General features: G+C 42.7%; 1 protein-coding gene across 7 annotated transcripts in view; it reads right to left on the bottom strand.

The window, feature by feature from the left end:
• Positions 1-8,124: 8,124 nt before the first annotated feature.
• The window catches only part of CSTPP1 (centriolar satellite-associated tubulin polyglutamylase complex regulator 1), a 298,540-nt gene continuing 291,870 nt past the window's right edge, over positions 8,125-14,794 (bottom strand). For 6 of the 7 annotated variants that reach the window (XM_073604331.1, XM_073604326.1, XM_073604330.1 and 3 more), the window contains 2 exons: positions 12,609-12,672; positions 8,125-8,447 (listed from right to left, as the gene is read on the bottom strand). In XM_073604331.1, coding sequence (XP_073460432.1) covers positions 8,279-8,447; positions 12,609-12,672 — 233 coding nt within the window. In that variant the 3' untranslated portion in view covers positions 8,125-8,278. Of the gene's footprint in view, positions 8,448-12,604; positions 12,673-14,794 lie in introns of those variants that run through there. The other variant, XM_073604333.1, reaches the window with a different exon arrangement.

The following is a 14,794-nucleotide window of genomic DNA, read 5'->3' as shown; positions in this document are numbered from 1 at the left end:
AACAACTGGAGGGCCGTAGTTTGAAGACCCCTACTCTAGATAAATAAGAAGTCAATGATGTTGATTTACTAAAGGCAAATATCCTGTGCACTACAAATGCAGTTGTTCCAGAGCTTAGTAAATGAGGTAAAGCTTCCCTTTGCAAAGAATACCCAATCGCATGCAAAGAAATAAAAAAAAAAAAACACAGCATTTTTGCTTGCACGTGATTGGATAATAGAAGTCAACAGAGCTTCCCCTCCTTTACTAAGCTGTAGAGCAACTGCACTTGTAGTGCACAGTATATTCAACCGAAATATGTATTTCAGTGTGCCAGCAACCATACAAAATTGAAATCTGGGTTTGGCCTTTAAAGCTGTTCATTTGTTGACAAGGTTGTTTGCTAGCTGCACAAACTTTGGCAGCTACGGCATTACAGCCTAATCCCTGGCATGCTTGGCAAAGCAGCTGGCACCTGTGGGCTTTATCTACTTGATGCTTACACACACACAGGGACGTTGCTAGGTCTGCAAAAGATCTGGGGTTAGAGCCCATAGCAGCGGTCACCAACCTGGGGGACGGGGGGGCACGCCGGTGGTAAGCAATTTTTCGTGGGCAAAGGAAGGCTGTTGGCGTTTCAATCATCATGGTACCATGGTTGATATGGTGTCAAGGGGATCGAAGCGCATTGTTTCTATTGTTACATTGTAATATATAATGAAGTGGTTCAACTCACCATAATGCAGAATCAATGGGAGCCCTGGGCGTGTCACTTGCCACGTCACCTGCCGCCATTTGCAGATTGTCACATCATTTGCCACCATTTGCAGATTGTCACTTGCCACATCACTTGCCACCATTTGCAGATTGTGACTTGCAACGTCACCTGCCACCATTTGCAGAATGTCACTTGCCACGTCATCTTCCACCATTTGCAGATTGTCACTTGTCACCATTTGCAGATTGTCACTTTTCAAGTCACCTGCCATTTGCAGATTGTCACTTGCCACGTCACCTGCCACCATTTGCAGATTGTCACTTGCCACCATTTGCAGATTGTCACTTGCCACCATTTGCAGATTGTCACTTGCCATGCCAGCCAGTGCCACCAAATGTGCATTGTCACTGCATTAGTGGCAGGCTGGCAGCACTGGTCCATTTAGTGAGGGCAGGAGAGCGGAGATGCATGGCGGGCAGTGAGAGATGATATGGGCGGGCAGAGAGAAATGATGTCATCTCTGCTCATCCGCCCGCTCGTCTCTCCTCCACCTTCAATGCCGCCTGCCACAACCGCAACCCGCCCACTCGACTCCCCTCCACCTCCAATGCCACCAGCCATGACCCGCTGAGACTCGGGGCCATGTGCTCCACATTCGGGGCTCCAGCCTCGATAGCCACACCCTGGCGACGCCTATGCACACACATACACTATATTGTCAAAAGTATTGAGATGCCTGCTTTTACATGCATGTGAATTTTAGTTCAATATCATTTTATTAAGATAACGTAGAAAAGAAAAACAGGTACTTCTGTTAACATAATCAATCAGTATTGGTATATAGGTAGTTTACAAAGCCGTCTAGACAACGCAGCGCTTGTTGGTCTCCAATCACAACTATTCAGTAAACCATAAGTCACATAATGGCATACATATATGTAAACTATCAAAGTCTCGGTAACACATAGTGCGTAAGAGCAAATTATTCAACACTAAAGCATTGCATATTGTATTTAGGCACTTTCATTTAAAGAGCGTGATATGCTGTAGGGATTACATATTGTCGCCATAAGATGAGGGAACAATGCGATAATAATGTTCCAAGAGCAGGTAGATTTGGCAAAAAACATACAGAAGGGTACAAAAAAAACAAAACAAAAAAAGAGGGAAGGAAGGCAGCAAGATCAAAGTTAAAAGTAAAGGGGGCACTCCATCTAGGCTAAGATGTGGTAGTATCTAGTTCACCTTCGGCCCACGAGACAGATTCTGTACCATGTACCGAAACATTGACCAAGAAGTCCATGTAATGGAAAATCGTTCTTCTTTCCCATTTTCCTGGGCCAACAAACGTTCCAGGTATCTAATACGATCCACTTAAATAGACCAATCACCTAGAAAAGGCACATCTGTTGATCTCCAGTGCCGAGGGATCACTGTCCTTGCCGCACATCTTTTTTTACCAATTTAAGTAGGCCCGGGATCATGGATAAGAGGGCTATCTCTGGTGAGGGTTGAATGGAGGTTGCCATCAGCTTGCAATACAGATCAAAAATTGATTGCCAGAATTTCCTGGGGGGGCAGTCCCACCAGATGTGGAGCAAGGTACATCTGGAGGACAAACAACTCCAACAAGTGTCTGGCAGAGAGGGATTGCACGTCGTATAGTTGTTGGGCATCTGTACCATCTGGTCACCAACTTGAACCCTTTCTCTTGAGTTTTAGTTGCTAAAGATAACTTATGTGTGAAAATGAAGCATTTTTGCCAGTCTATACGTGAAATAGAATGTTGCAGTTCTGACTCCCAAGTCTGCGTGTATGGTGGGAGGTCAGGAGAGATAGCGTTAAGCAGTAGGGAGTACAGTTGGGAAACTACATGGGTTGGGGGATCAGCCTGCAGAAGCATATCCTCAAATCCCGATGGTTCAGATAGAATATCCGGCACAGAGGGGAGACTACAAATATATGATAAGGCTTGTTGTCTCTGAAGCCACTCTGATGGGTGCTGCACATGAACTTTAATGGCATTCCAGTCTTAGTCTGTAGGGTTCAATATGGAGTTGCCCACCCTTCGCAGCTATAACAGCTTTAACTATTCTGGGAAGGTTTAGGAGTGTGTCTATGGGAATGTTTGACCATTCTTCCAGAAGCGCATTTATGAGGCCAGGCACTGATGTTGGATGAGAAGGTCAGGCACTGATTTTGGACGAGGTCTCCTCTCTGATTTATCCCAAAGGTGCTCTATCGGGTTGAGGTCAGGACTCTATGCAGGCCAGTCAAGTTCCTCCACCCCAAACTTGCTCATCCATGTCTTTATGGACCTTGTACTGTGCACACAGTCCACATAATTTGGTGGAGGAGGGATTATGGTGTGGGGTTGTTTTTCAGGGGTTGAGACTGGCCCCTTAGTTCCAGTGAACTCTTAAGGCGTCAACATACCAAGACATTTTGGACAATTTCATGCTCCCAACTTAGTGGGAACAGTTTGGGAAGACTGCGAGCCAGGCCTTCTCGTCCAATATCAGTGCCTGAGCTCACAAATGCACTTCTGGAAAAATGGTCAAACATACCCATAGGCACAACCTAAACCTTGTGGACAGCCTTCCTAGAAGAGTTGATGCTGTTATAACTGTAAAGGGTGGGCCAACTCAATATTAAACCCTACGGACTAAAACTGGGATGCCATTAGTGTGTACATGCACATTTTTTTAAGGTGAGCTTCTAAAGCAAAATGATTGATTTTCCCTGAATGCACAAAGCACAGGTTTGCTTTAAAAGGGAAACCAGTGGGTCCACCAGTGTTCCCAGGCGAAAACTGTTGGCAATATACAGGTAGCTTATGGTGCCTAAAAGTTTATAGGTTAATCATCTAAGTAACTTCAGTGAACCCAGGAGTCCACCAATCCTGAGTCAAGGTAATGTGGATTGCTCACCTGGAATCCAAGGCCTCCTTGGAATAGAATTCTTCTAACAGAGTTTCCAATCCATAAATAACTCTTAGGCATCCCATAGGGCTTAGGTCTACCTAAAAATAAAACATCAGTTTTTAATAGATTTAGCGTTTAAATGGTTTTGTGGACTTCAAGTATTTTTTTTACTAATTTCGATTCTCCATTCCAATCAATAAACTTACCTGATAATTATCAAGTTCTGCAGGAGCCAATGGCTCTTGGCCAAGCTTGTAAGAGTGGGAAGAGGGAAGAGAACAGATGCAGCTGGGCACGGAGTTGGGTCTTTAGAGGACTTTTTTTTTTTTAAACCTTAAGGCAGTGAAAAAAGTTTTACCTTTAGGCCCCTTTCACACTTGTGCGACTTGTCCTGCGACTTGGGACTGCAAAGTCGCATGACAAGTCGTGGGCGGCACAGTGGTGTAGTGGATAGCACTTTCGCCTAGCAGTAAGAAGGGTCACTGGTTCGAATCCCAACCACGACACCACCTGCCTGGAGTTTGCATGTTCTCCCTGTGTCTGCGTGGGTTTCCTCCGGGTACTCCGGTTTCCTCCCACACTCCAAAGACATGCTGGTAGGTTAATTGGATCCTGTCTAAATTGTCCCTAGTATGTATGAATGTGAGTTAGGGACCTTAGATTGTAAGCTCCTTGAGGGTAGGGACTGATGTGAATGTACAACGTATATGTAAAGCGCTGCATAAATTGATGGCGCTATATAAATACCTGAAATAAATAATAAATAAATAATAAGTTGTACCCCATGATTTTCAATGAGTACCATTCATATCTGTGTAACTTCAAGTCACACCGACTTCAAAGTAGTCCCTGTACTACTTTGGTCCAACTTTGATGCGAGTTGAGATCCACAGACCTCAAGTTTACACAGGCATTCCCGGACGTCGCTTTAAAATCGCTTCAAAGTCGCGGTAGTGTGAAAGGGGCCTAAGAACCACTTTAAGTTCTGTAACAAGTCAATGGAAGAATCAGACATTTCAGAGCCCAGTCACTCTGCCAGGACTTTAAGCTAAACACCAGGCAGAAGAAATGGTTATCTTTTTTTTTTTGGTTTAAGTGTTGTCATTCACCGGCTGCTTTGGTTGAAGAAGAATCTAATTCAGCATGATCAGTGTTTGATCACCCTAAAGCAGCCCATAGAAAGATGATACCAATTTTTTTTTTTTTCAACCAACTGACTCAATTCCCTCACTGATACACTCAACTTTCTTTCCTGCCCTCAGAATACACCGATTAGCGACAGCAGCGCTGATCAAGCGGGGGAAAATCTGACAGGTCGGTTGTACAGAAGTGTATTGGTAGATAGACTTCTGAACAATCTTCCTGCCCATAAGTGGATCAAAATGTAGCTTGTCCCTGCTGAGCTGGCCTAATTTTGATCCATGTATGGCTGGCTTTAATGGAGCACAGAGGTAACATTGGGGATCTAAAAACCTTCCGATGCCTCCTTATAGAGAATGTTTAACCTGCACTATGCTATCACTTGGGGGCTTATCAACCCCCTTGTGATAGCAATAAAGGTAAGTAAAAAAAAAAAGATGTTTAAGAAAATTAATTAAAATAACCTCCACGCACATATGAGCAAAATGTGTGTTGTGCGTCTACATGCAAAAATGTCAATTGTGCCTTTACTGGAGTGAGAGGAATATTCTAGGGCCTTAATCCAATGCCCTGTACACACGATCGGACATTCCGACAACAAAATCCATCGGACTTGTCTTGCATACACACGGTTACACAAAGTTGGTTGGAATTTCTGAACGTCAAGAACGCAGTGACGTACGACGAGCCGAGAAAAATGAAGTTCAATAGCCAGTGTGGCTCTTCTGCTTAATTCTGAGCATGCGTGGAACTTTGTGCATCGGAATTGTCTACACACGATCGGAATTTACGCAAACGGATTTTATTGTTGGAAAATTTGATACCCAGCTCTCAAACTTTGTGTGTCGGAAATTCTGATGGAAAAAGTCTGATGGAGCCCACGCACGGTTGGAATTTCCGTCAACAAGCTCCGATCGCACATTTTCCGTCGGAAAGTCAGATCGCGTGTACAGGGCATAACACTGAATTGGGGCTCACAATACACACAGCATGCGAATTAAGGTGCAATTCTAATTGTACGGCGAGCACCTTGCCTTGGTCTAACCAACAGAACAATTGTCCTTTTATGAGCCAGTTTATGTTCTTGTTTATGCTCCTTTTTTTTTTGTACACTGCTGAGTTTCAGAATACCAGTGGTCTCAAACTCTTGGTTTGGTGACTTGGTTAGCCACCTTAGGTGCTAGAGATGCTTCTGTAGCTTTGCCTGTAATTATAAGGGCTTGCTTCCCCAATCTTGTGGGGGCCCTTTCACACCGAACGCAGTGGGATGCAGTTGTATGCATTTTGAACTGCACGCCAATTGCATAGACAGCTCAAAATCAAGTTAATCCTTTGGGCATAGTTCACATCATTGCCTTGCAGCTCAGCACAGTTAAAAAAAAAAGTAGAGCATGCTGCATTTGCAAATGCAGGGGACGTGCTACAAACAAGCTTCAAATACACCTCACCCCTTTAACCGCTTCCGCATCGCCCACTGCAAATATACTCCTGGCCCAGCTGCGCAAAACAACGTACCTTGTTGTTTCCTCTTCACGGTCTCAGGCGCGCACGTGCGCTGCCAGCGACCCGCTCCCGCTGTGATTGGACACAGTGGGAGCCAATGAGTGGGTCCGGTGGCCGCCTGGACCCATCGATTGTTCACAGGAGAGGCAATGGGCCGATCTGCCTATGTAAACAAGGCAGACCGCCATTCTGTCAGAGAGGAAGAGAGATCTTGTGTTCCTGCTAATCAGGAACACAGATCTCTGTCTTCCTCCAGTTAAGCCATCCCCCACACAGTTAGAAAGCATTCCCTAGGAGCACACTTAACCTCTTGATCGCCCCTGATGTTAACCCCTTCCCTGCCAGTGTCATTTATACAGTTAGAGTTCCTTTTTTTTTTAGCACTGATCACTGTATTAGTGTCACTGGTCCCCAAAAAGTGTCACTTAGTGTCACCACAGTGTCGCAGTCCCGCTATAAAACGCTGATCACTGCCATTATTAGTAAAGATAAAAATGCCATAAAAATATCCCATAGTTTGTAGATGCGATAACTTTTTTGCAAACCAATCAATATACGCTTATTGGGATTTTTTTACCAAAAACATGTAGCAGAATACATATTGGCCTAAATTGATGAATACATTTGATTAAAAAAAAAAATTATTATTAGGTATGTATTATAGTAAAAATTAAAAAATAATGTTTTGTTTTTTTTTAAACTATCTGTGTTTTTTTGTTGATAGCGCAAAAAATAAAAATCACAGAGGTGATCAAATACCACTAAAAGAAAGCTCTATTTGTGGGGGAAAAAAGGACACAAATTTTGTTTGGGTACAGCGTCGCACGACCGCGCAATTGTCAGTTAAATCAACGCAGTGCCGTATCGCAAAGAAAATAGTCTGGTCGTGAAGGGAGTAAAACCTTTACAGGGCTGAAGTGGGTAAACCAAGAAAGCCAAGCCCAAAAATGTATAGAAAAATGCACTGTAAATGCATGCAAAATACATTCAAGCAAGCTTCAAATTCATGTAAACACGCAGTTATGAGCAGTTTTTGGTGTGAATGGGCCCCAAGTTCTTTATTTGTTAGGGTTAACGTTTGGGGGACTCTTACCACCTGAAATTGTCTTTTTCTCTGTATTGTATTTTCTATATTAACTTTAATAAAGTTCTTGTGAAAGATAAATGTACGGCACCGCATCAGATTTGCATTACTGCAATCTATAGGTCTTAAAGGGGGCCTAAATGTTCTGTCTTGACTCTGGCCTTGTTGGTATGCAAGATTTTCCAGGTCTTCAGTATGTTTCAGAGCGAGATGTAGTAGTAACCGGGCAGTTAGTATTTTGCTGTTAGCAGCACCAATGCGTGGAGTAAAATTTTACTTGTAAAAGAGCTACAGTAACAAGTCACCTTAGCAGAAATGGAGTATTTTACTTCAAAGTTCTGCTTTTTGTTTTTTAATTAAACAAAAGTTATGTAGCTTAAGCCGTACACACGATCTGAAAATCGTAGGTAGTAATACTGATCGTACGATAGTCGGATCGTTAGTACACAGCTTTCAAGAGCAGATCACGACAGTTCATCTGATATTATCCGATTGGACAAGCACGAAAATTTTTCTCATACAATTTTCGTTTAATCAGTATAGTTGTCGTTCGAAAATACAATACGAATACAATACAATACATGACATCACTTTCGATTTTTTTATTCTTTTATACGAGAATTTTCATAACTTTAGTAAACTCGTCATGTTCGATATTGCAACTAGCATGCAACAAGAAAAAAAAAAACAAGCGATCTGTCCTCCCATTTTTGGATCGAGTGTACCGGGCATTATTTGTTAGTCTGTAATTTATAAAGTAAATAACAGAATATACAGAACATTAAAGGAGTCTATTTTAATAAATAAAATACATAAATTATAAACAAAAAAAAGAGTTGAATTTGCTGAAGAGGGTAAATTCACATAAAGGTGGACACTGCGTTGGGACAGGCTGAGCTAGTACAGCAGATCATGAGCAAATTCCAGGTTCTAATTGTCAGAGGAGTCGGTCTCCTCGGTGGAGCCATCACTCTCCAGGTCCGGGCGTCTACGGCTGGGTAAAGTCTTCTTTGGAGAGCCCACGCGGATGATCTCTCTGGGTGGAAGAGGGTAGGGGGCAGGAGGCTGTGTTACGGAGCAAGACGACAACTGGGCAACACTGTAGTGAGAAACAGAAATGTAATATCCGTTAACAACACAATCCTTATATTGTTATATTCACAATATCTTTATAATGTTATAGTCATTGGGGGAGATTTACTAAAACGGGCGCACACAGAATATGGTGCAGCTGTGCATGGTAGCCAAATCAACTTCCAGCTTTTAGCCCTTGTTCACACAGAACATGGCTTTGAAATCATGAAAATTCATCTGAACTCGCACGATTTCAAAGCCGTATTTTCAGTCGGACTTTGGGGAGCGATTTGAAAGACATCTGTGCGGGTTCATGCACAGATGTCTATTGAAATTGCCCCCAAAGTTACCAAAAGTAGTGCAGGAACTACTTTGGGAAATCAGTGCGGCGCCACAAAGTCAGTGTCACACCGATTGGGGCGCTCCTATTGCCGGCAATATTCTCTGATTTGACCTGTCAAATTGCGCCAATGTGAATGGAGGCTTATTGTAAAAGCTGAATTGAACAAGCTGACAGTTTCTATGCAGAGGTGCACCAGTTTTAGTAAATCTCCCCCATTGTGTCATCTTTACAGTCTCTTCAATGCTACTTCAAACTAAAGGGAAGGTGGATTTGTACAAACCAATTGCATATCAGTTTGTTTTAGGCTGGGTTCACACTATTGCGAATTGGGTTTCACTGCATCCAATTTGCATGAGAGGATAGTGTGACCGGCTCTCAATAGAGCCAGTTCACACATCTCTGGGGCGGCCGCAGAGCGCACAGCAGAAGGGTCCTCTGCGCCTTCAGGTCCGTATTCAGCCAAATATTCAGACCTCAATCGGTGAACAGGGACGCACCGGACCCATTGCTGCGAACCACGCCGCACACAGTGTGAACCCAGCCTTAAAGAGAGGGTTTAACGCCTTCCTGCTCCCTCCCAGCGATCCTTTAACTGGGTCCTACGGACTTCCCACATGATCATGATGATTGGCTGTCAGAGATCACATGATAGGGATCAGTTCCTGCCAGCTCCTGATCATAAACAGAGCTCAGGAGCCCTATACAAAAGCTTGGCCACTTTGCTGGGAGTGTGCAGTGAGCAGGCTCTCAGCACAGAAACTTCACCCCCCCCCCCCCCCTTCAATTTGCCTTAAATTGGTTGTAAACCTCAAACATGAAATATTAGCCAAGCATATTCCTCTATAAGTGTGTACTTGTCTGAATCCAGTGCACTAAGTGTTATTTCTATCTTCTGCCTCCTTCCTCTGCTATCTACAGGAGTCACTTCTGACAAGTTGTTCTGACACTAAGAGAAAAAAAGGTGACGAGGGGAGCTCCAGCACACACCCTGTGCTTGACATCCTCTCCTCTGCTCCTGTGTGCGGGGCACTGCTGGTCAACTACCTGTGTACCAGCACCCCCAGGGAACAGGAACTAAACAAAGGAGTCAACCATTGCGTGGGTAAGTTGCCCTAGGAATTCATGCTATAAAAACAACATAACTAGAGCCAGTCAACAAAAAGGGTAGAGAAAAAGAGGGAAGAGGAAGGAAGAAAATGGGAAGAAGGGTGGGGGCATGTGGGTGTTTCCCAAAGACTCAGGGGTCCAAAGGCTGCCAAAAGAAGGGGAAAAAGAATCAGAGCTCTCAAACTGGAGGGGTGTAAGGAAGGAAAGGCATAACGAATCCATGGGTCCCAAATTTTATAAAATCTGGTTTGTGTCACTGAGCATGCTAGGCAACTTTTCTTTGGTCAACACATTCATACGGTCCCTGACAGCTTTGAGGGGGGCTGAGGGTTTTTCCTAGGCTGTGGCTATCAATTGCTTGTCTGCCATAAGTAAGTACATGGCCAATTTCTGACATCTTGTTTTATTTTACCCCAAAAATGTTATAATTTAGCATCACTTTAATACCCCATCCTCCCCGTTGCTGCACATATGCATTACAGGGTCGGAAACTTTCATTTTTGTAACTTGCAAAGGTGATGCACGTTATCCATTGTGCATGAGATCCACTTGGACCTAAAACTTTGCTTTTAATTCTTATCCTTAAAATGATAAAGGCGATTATCTGTAAGATCCCCAAGTCTCCATTTTCACACTTATGTTACATACACAGGCTGGGGAATTCCCCAGATTCTGTTTTACATTTTGGACTTAACACTATGTTTGCACTTTCCCTGATGAAGCCTTTACTTAAAGTGGAACTTTAGCCTAAGGAATTAAAATTGGCGGACAGGCAGGATGCTTTGTCTGTTCTGCATTAAAACTACTTACAAATTCAGCAATGCCGAATCTGACTAAAATCCCATGCATGCTCGGGAGTGACATCATCCCTGCTAGGCCAATGACAGCGGCCGCCAATTAAGACACGGAAGCCGGCCACCTGAAGATGTCAGCTAGCTTTAGGTTAATGGCTGGAGCTGAGTATTGTTCTGCTTTAAGTTGGCCATAGATGGATGGAAATTTGGCAATTTCAGCCCGGGAACATACAAATTTCAATCAATCTGTGGTTGCTCCTGCTTGACAAAAGTCGACCTAATTATTGAATTCTGTCAAACGGGCTTGTTGAAAAAATTTTCTTAATCCGCAGCTGTAGATCAGTGTATTCTGACAGCAGACAGACCATGCTGCTAGTAAACAACGTTTCAGTGAGAAGGATTCCTCTATCCACCTCAACTGTGTGGATGGAGGAACCTGTTCTTTTTTTTTTTAATTCAGCCCACTGGCTGAAAGAAAAAAAAAAGATCCATCTATGGCCAGTCTTAGGGCAATAGGCTCTTCACCTAGCATGCTGGCTTTATATTATACCAGAGTTTGCAGTAGTTCGTTTACAATTATCAGGATTTCCATTGATGACATGTAGGTGTTATTTGATCAGATGTACAGATGTTATGAGAGGTGCAGTGTGATGCATTGGTTGTACGGTTGCAGGTCAGGTAGAGCACAATTGTTTAGCATCTTCCAGAGGAAATAGGCTTCGCAATTTCTCAAGGGATAATACGAACGGCCAATGCATTGGAAGTACAAGACTTCCAATGCACAACTGTATATAACCTAGGCTCCTGTCAATTCTCTGCAGGAAACACCAATGTGAAAATGAAGACCTGGAGATCTTTGTGATGCTACACACTTATCATTTCCAGGGATATGAAAAAAAAGAGAAGTTTTAGGTCCAAGTGAGTCAGATGTGCAGTGGATGAAGCACATGACATGTGTAATTTGCAAAGAATTATGTAGTCTCACAAAAGGATACAGAATTACTTATAAACCGCAGAAATTGGCTTTTGAAAGTGCAACTTTCATTTTTATTGTGACCCACTAGCTTCAGGGTCCTGAAGCTGGTGAAGTTCTGGTCTCTGTGCTGGTCACTCGAGTTCCTCCATGCCAAACTGGACAGACGGTGGGGTTTATTTACTAAAACTGGAGAGTGCAAACTCTGGTGTAGCTGTGAATGGTAGCCAGCTTCTAATGGTAATCAACTTCTAACTTCAGCTTGTTCGATTAAGCTTTGACAAAGGGGCACAGTCATACTGGAGGAGAACAGGCCTTCCTCAAACAGCTGGCGACAGTTAGAACTGCAGAACTGTTGTGTGCTGTAACATTAAGGCAGAATTGGGGTGAGGGGGGGGGCAGGCAAGACGGTAGCTACACCCTTCCCCCACTGATTTTGCTGCATATTGTAATAGGTACAGAGAAGCTGCCTTTTTTGCATTCTTTCTACTGGCATTGTCCACGCTATCAGATATAAGACACCAAATCCCAAGTACATCCTTTTTCTTTCGAATTTCACACCATTAGTGGGCTGCACCAACAGACGATTTTCGTGCGGCCATCGAATTTAAATAATAGGGCATGTTGGAAATTTTTTGAAAAACTAACGATTTTCTAATCAAAGATGGGACAATCGTGCCAGAAATGTAATCGAAAAAGAAATGCGCATGAGTGTAAGAAAAGAAAATTCCCAGAAAGAAAAGAAGATTCCCAGCCACGAAAATTCTTTTATGTAGCAACATGAGGTGAAATTGAAGGCTTGGTTGGTCGAATTTGCAAATCAATGGTGGCCCCATCGTATCACAAAATGCACAAAATTTCAGATTTTTAAAAGAAAATTTTCGTAATTCGACCATGTGTGGCCAGCCTTAGTAAACTAAATGTCATTCAGTTAGGGTTTACATCTACTTTAAAGTTACACATACTTACATTTTCTCAAGTTCACTGTCCATAGCTTCATCAACTAACAAATCCGCTTTATCAGGCAAAGCACCTGTAGGGACATTGATGAAAAAATAATTATAAAAAGATAAATAATATTTTATTTTCTAAAACAGGGCTCTCCAAATGTTTGATACAAAGGACCAGTTTACTGTCCTTCAGACTTTAGGGAGGCTGGACTGTAGCTATTGGGAGTAGAAAAAGTACCGGCATCAGTTAGAGTAAACAATGCCCCATCTTTGGTGTCAGCGAGAGAAATTATGCCCTATTGTTGGCGTCTTTGGCAAGTATTGTACTCCATAATCGGTGTCATTGGGCCCCATTGTTGATTTCATTGGGAGGAATAGAGTCCCATTGTTTGTGTCATTGGGAGAAATTGTGCCCCATCTTTGGTGTCATTGGGAGGAATTGTGCCCCATCTTTGGTGTCATTGGGAGGAATTGTGCCCCATCTTTGGTGACATTGGGAGCAACTGTGCCCCTTTGTTGGTGTCATTGGGAGGAATGGACACCCATGATTAGTGACATTGGGAAGAATGTTGGTGTCAGTGAATAAAATAGTGCCCCAAGGGCTGGATAAAAGCGAACAAGGGGCCGCAGATTGGAGGCCACTGACCTAAAAGAAATGTATTGATACTTCTGGGTTCCTTGTTTGTATGTTGATGCTGGTGTTCAATTTTTGCTGGAACAATATGGGGCCTTAAAGGGGATGTTCATCTATCACAAAGCCCTACCCTTCCCATGTCAAAGTCAAGTCTGGTGTCAATGATCAGTACATTTATATAATTACACTCCATCAATATGATGGATGTAACATTGCCCACATATAAGGACATGGTCTTCCAACAAGGATATTTTGCTCCTATGGATGATTATGCATTGTGACTTCTTCATTGAGTCACTGCTGAAGCCTCTTGACTGAGGAGCAGCTGCTGTCCCTTTACTTTCGCCAACTAAAAATGCAGCACCCACAACATTAAATACAGGGTCAGATGTATTTATTTCTGTAAGTTGTACATGTAATAGGGGTCAATTCACTTAAAGTGGTTGTAAAGGCAGAAAGTTTTTTATCTTGATGCATTCTATGCATTAAGATAAAAAGCCTTCTGTGTGCAGCACCTCCCCAATACTTACCTGAGCCCCATCTCTAGCCAGCAATGTCCACGAGTCCCTTGGCCGTCAGGCGCCAGTGGCTCCCGCTGCTGTCAAAGTCAGTTAGCCAATCAGGAGAGAGAGGGGGATCCAGGTGCTCTGTGCAAATCCACTGCACAGAGTAGGTAAGTATAACATGTTTGTTATTAAAAAAAAAAAAAAAAAAAAACAAGACTTTACAATCACTTTAAGGTTACCGCATGCGATTTGAAGGTCACGTGACCATTTTTTCAGAAATATTGCATGAGATAATAAAAGAGTCAATTCAGCTAAAATATTGAATGTAAGTTACATGTTAAAAATGTGAGATAAATACAGCCAAAAAAAAAAGATGAATTTAATGTCAATTCACTAAAAAACACACACATTCGTTATTTATCACCTGTCAGTAGGTGTTTTAGCAATGTACAAAATAACAATCGTTTGATTTTCTGATCGCGTGTACTAGGCTTTAGTAGAGCATCCTTTTAGCTAGAGTTCCAGAACAGCTGGGTTTTCAGTACTACCATAAAAATACCATCAGCTCATTTGCAGGCAATTGGGCATTTTTAGCAGGCAGAAAGAGACTCCAATTGAACTTCAGGTCCAATCAAGCCTACGAAACTCTTCCTTTGATTGCATGTGACAATCTATCGATAGAGATCAGAGGTTTAATGACGCTGAGCACAGCTGCAAGGACCATGACCCCCAGACAACTGCTGTGATCAGACTGATCTCTGGTGTGCCATCACATTCTGCTAGAGCAGAAACTGGATTATTTCAGAGAGATGGTTAGAGATAAATCAAATTCCTTCACACTTGGTAAGATAAGCTGAACGCATTTTTAATACACGATCAAAGCAGTCATTTCATCTACTTAAGAACTTAAAAGCATTATTATCACTGCATGTGGGATCTTTTCTTAATGAAAGATAGTTATGTGCTCTTCAGAGAGATCTTCATTTATGGGGGATCAGAAATATAACATTCAGCACCTGACAGAGGCAATGGTGGTTTGCCAGCATTTAAAATGCATTTAGCAAA

This window comes from Aquarana catesbeiana, linkage group LG11 (genome assembly GCF_042186555.1).
Source record: "Aquarana catesbeiana isolate 2022-GZ linkage group LG11, ASM4218655v1, whole genome shotgun sequence".
Classification (NCBI taxonomy): Eukaryota; Metazoa; Chordata; class Amphibia; order Anura; family Ranidae; genus Aquarana; species Aquarana catesbeiana.
The sequence above is the reverse complement of the archived record's forward strand: the minus strand, read 5'-3'. Positions and strand labels throughout refer to the sequence as shown.